The sequence below is a fragment of the Cervus elaphus genome, chromosome 9 (assembly GCF_910594005.1).
Source record: "Cervus elaphus chromosome 9, mCerEla1.1, whole genome shotgun sequence".
In the NCBI taxonomy this organism is placed as follows: Eukaryota; Metazoa; Chordata; class Mammalia; order Artiodactyla; family Cervidae; genus Cervus; species Cervus elaphus.
In genome coordinates, this window is record NC_057823.1 from 41,405,161 (window position 1) to 41,407,608 (window position 2,448).

At 36.9% G+C, this 2,448-nt stretch overlaps 1 protein-coding gene across 1 annotated transcript; it reads left to right on the plus strand.

Annotated features, from left to right (window-relative positions):
* The first annotated feature begins 248 nt into the window (after nucleotides 1-248).
* On the plus strand, nucleotides 249-1,286 carry LOC122700748 (olfactory receptor 7A17-like). Its single transcript, XM_043913806.1, has one exon. The coding sequence runs from the start codon at nucleotides 249-251 to the stop codon at nucleotides 1,284-1,286; it is 1,038 nt and encodes a 345-aa protein (XP_043769741.1).
* Nucleotides 1,287-2,448: the final 1,162 nt, after the last annotated feature.

Below are 2,448 nucleotides of genomic sequence, written 5' to 3' on the forward strand. Positions count from 1 at the left end.
TGTTTAATGCATGATTCCTTGAGAGAAAGTCTGAAACATTTCTCCACATAATAATCCAGGATCACCTGAGAACTTTAGATATTTTTTCCCACTCAAGTCTATATATTTCCCCTCTTTTTAACAGAATTCCTAGTCAGAGATGTCACAGAACATCCATTAAATATGAGGAGTCAGACAATACATGTATGTATGTGTATATATATTATATGCATATACATATACTTACTTTATACATTGTAGCATTTCAAATGAATAATATCCATCTGTGCAAATTCATATATGCATTTTTTTTTATTCCTAGTCATCAACACCAGCACATGGTACCAGGAAATGATACACAAAATTCAGGATTTCTTCTTCAGGGTTTATCAGTGGAACCAGAACTGCAACCATTCATATTTGGAATGTTCCTCTCCATGTATCTGATCACTGTGTTTGGAAATCTGCCCATCATCCTGGCTGTCAGTTCAGACTCTCATCTTCACACCCCCATGTACTTCTTCATCTCCAACTTGTCCTTTGTTGACATCTGTTTCACTACCACAACAATCCTAAAGATGTTAATAAATATACAGATCCAGAATAAAGCTATATCCTATGGAGGGTGCATCACCCAGATGTATTTTTACATACTCTTTGCAGCACTGGATGATTTTCTGCTGACTGTGATGGCCTATGACCGCTTCTTGGCCATCTGCCACCCCCTGCACTACACGGTCATCATGAGCCCCCGGCTCTGTGGACTGCTGGTGCTGGTGTGCTGGCTCATTAGTGCCCTGCTTTCCTTGTTAGAAAGCTTACTGGTGTTACAGCTGTCCTTCTGTACAGACTTGGAAATCCCCCACTTTTTCTGTGAAATCAAACAGGTTGTACTACTTGCCTGTTGCGACACTTTCCTTAGTGATGTTTTTATGTATTTTACATCAGTGCTGTTGGGTGCTGCTCCCCTGGCTGGTATTCTTTACTCTTACTCTAAGATACTGTTCTCCACACGTGGAATCTCATCACCTCAGGGGAAATATAAAGCGTTTTCCACCTGTGTGTCTCACCTTTTAGTTGTCTTCTTATATTATTGCTCAAGCCTAGGCGTGTACCTTAGCTCTGCTGCTACCCACAGCTCCCACTCAAGTGCAACAGCCTCGGTGATGTACACTGTGGTCACACCCATGCTGAACCCCTTCATCTACAGCCTGAGAAATAAGGACATAAAGAGGGCTCTGAAAGGGTTCATTCAGATGGCAGTTAAAAAAAGGAAAATCATTCTGAGTCTGCAGAAGTGTCCTTGAAGAAGGACTCAAAGCCTTAAAACAAGAGATTCCTATTCTGTGATCAGATTCTGAATGTTGAATTTGCTCCTTCTGTTAATTTCTTAAAATTTCCATTTCTTTGACTTCAACACTTTAAACAATTTGTATACTCACCTGTTGAAGTTTTCCTCTCTAATGAATTTTTTTCTGTTCATTTCTTTTGTCCATTTCCCTATTTTTCCATTTTCATTTGTATATTTTCCTACTTTCACAAAGTTGTTCCCAGCCTTAGAGAAGAAAGACTTGGAAATTTTGATTAATTGGTACAACATGGATTACTTAAAAATAATTTTTCTCAAATGACATATGTTATCCAAAAAACTGAAAAGTGAGTAATAAAATGTTTAAAATTACATATGTATCAATAATTTCTTTAATTGCCAATGGAGTAAATGATTCAATAAGGAGACACGGGGTGGCTGAGAGGATAAGAAAACAAAACCCATATAAATGCTGGGGCTTCTCAAGTGGTGCAGAGGTAAAGAATCCACCTGCCAACGCAGGAAATGTAAGAGATGTGGCTTAGATCCCTGGGTTGGGAAAATCAACTGGAAAAGGAAATGGCAACCTGCTCCAGGATTCTTGTCAGAAAAATTCATGGACAAAAGAGCCTGGTGCGCTAAAAAGTTCATGGGGTTGCAAAGAGTTAGACATTACTGAGTGACTGAGCCCACACATATATGCTTTATATAAGAGACTAACTTCAGAGCTGAATTTTTCACAAAGAATAAATGTAAGGGACTGCAAAAATATATTTTATGCATATGAATATTATAAAAAAGAGGGGTTTCAGTATCCATATCAAACAAAATAGACTTCAAAACAAATTTATCTTTATTACATGAGACAAACAAGGGTATTATATAATGTGAAAGGAATCAACACAAGAAGAGTATAAACTAATATATATATATATTTGCTAGTATATATGTGCCTAGGATAAGAGAAACTAAAGGATAAAGCAAATATTGACTTATATAAAGGGAGACATTGACAATAATACAAAAACAACAGGAAATGTTAACATCCCATTTATATCAATGGACTGATCATCTAGACAGAAGATCAACAGTGGCCTTGAATGATACATTAGAATAGTTGTACTTAATAAATACATACAGGAGATTCAATTCAGAAAAAT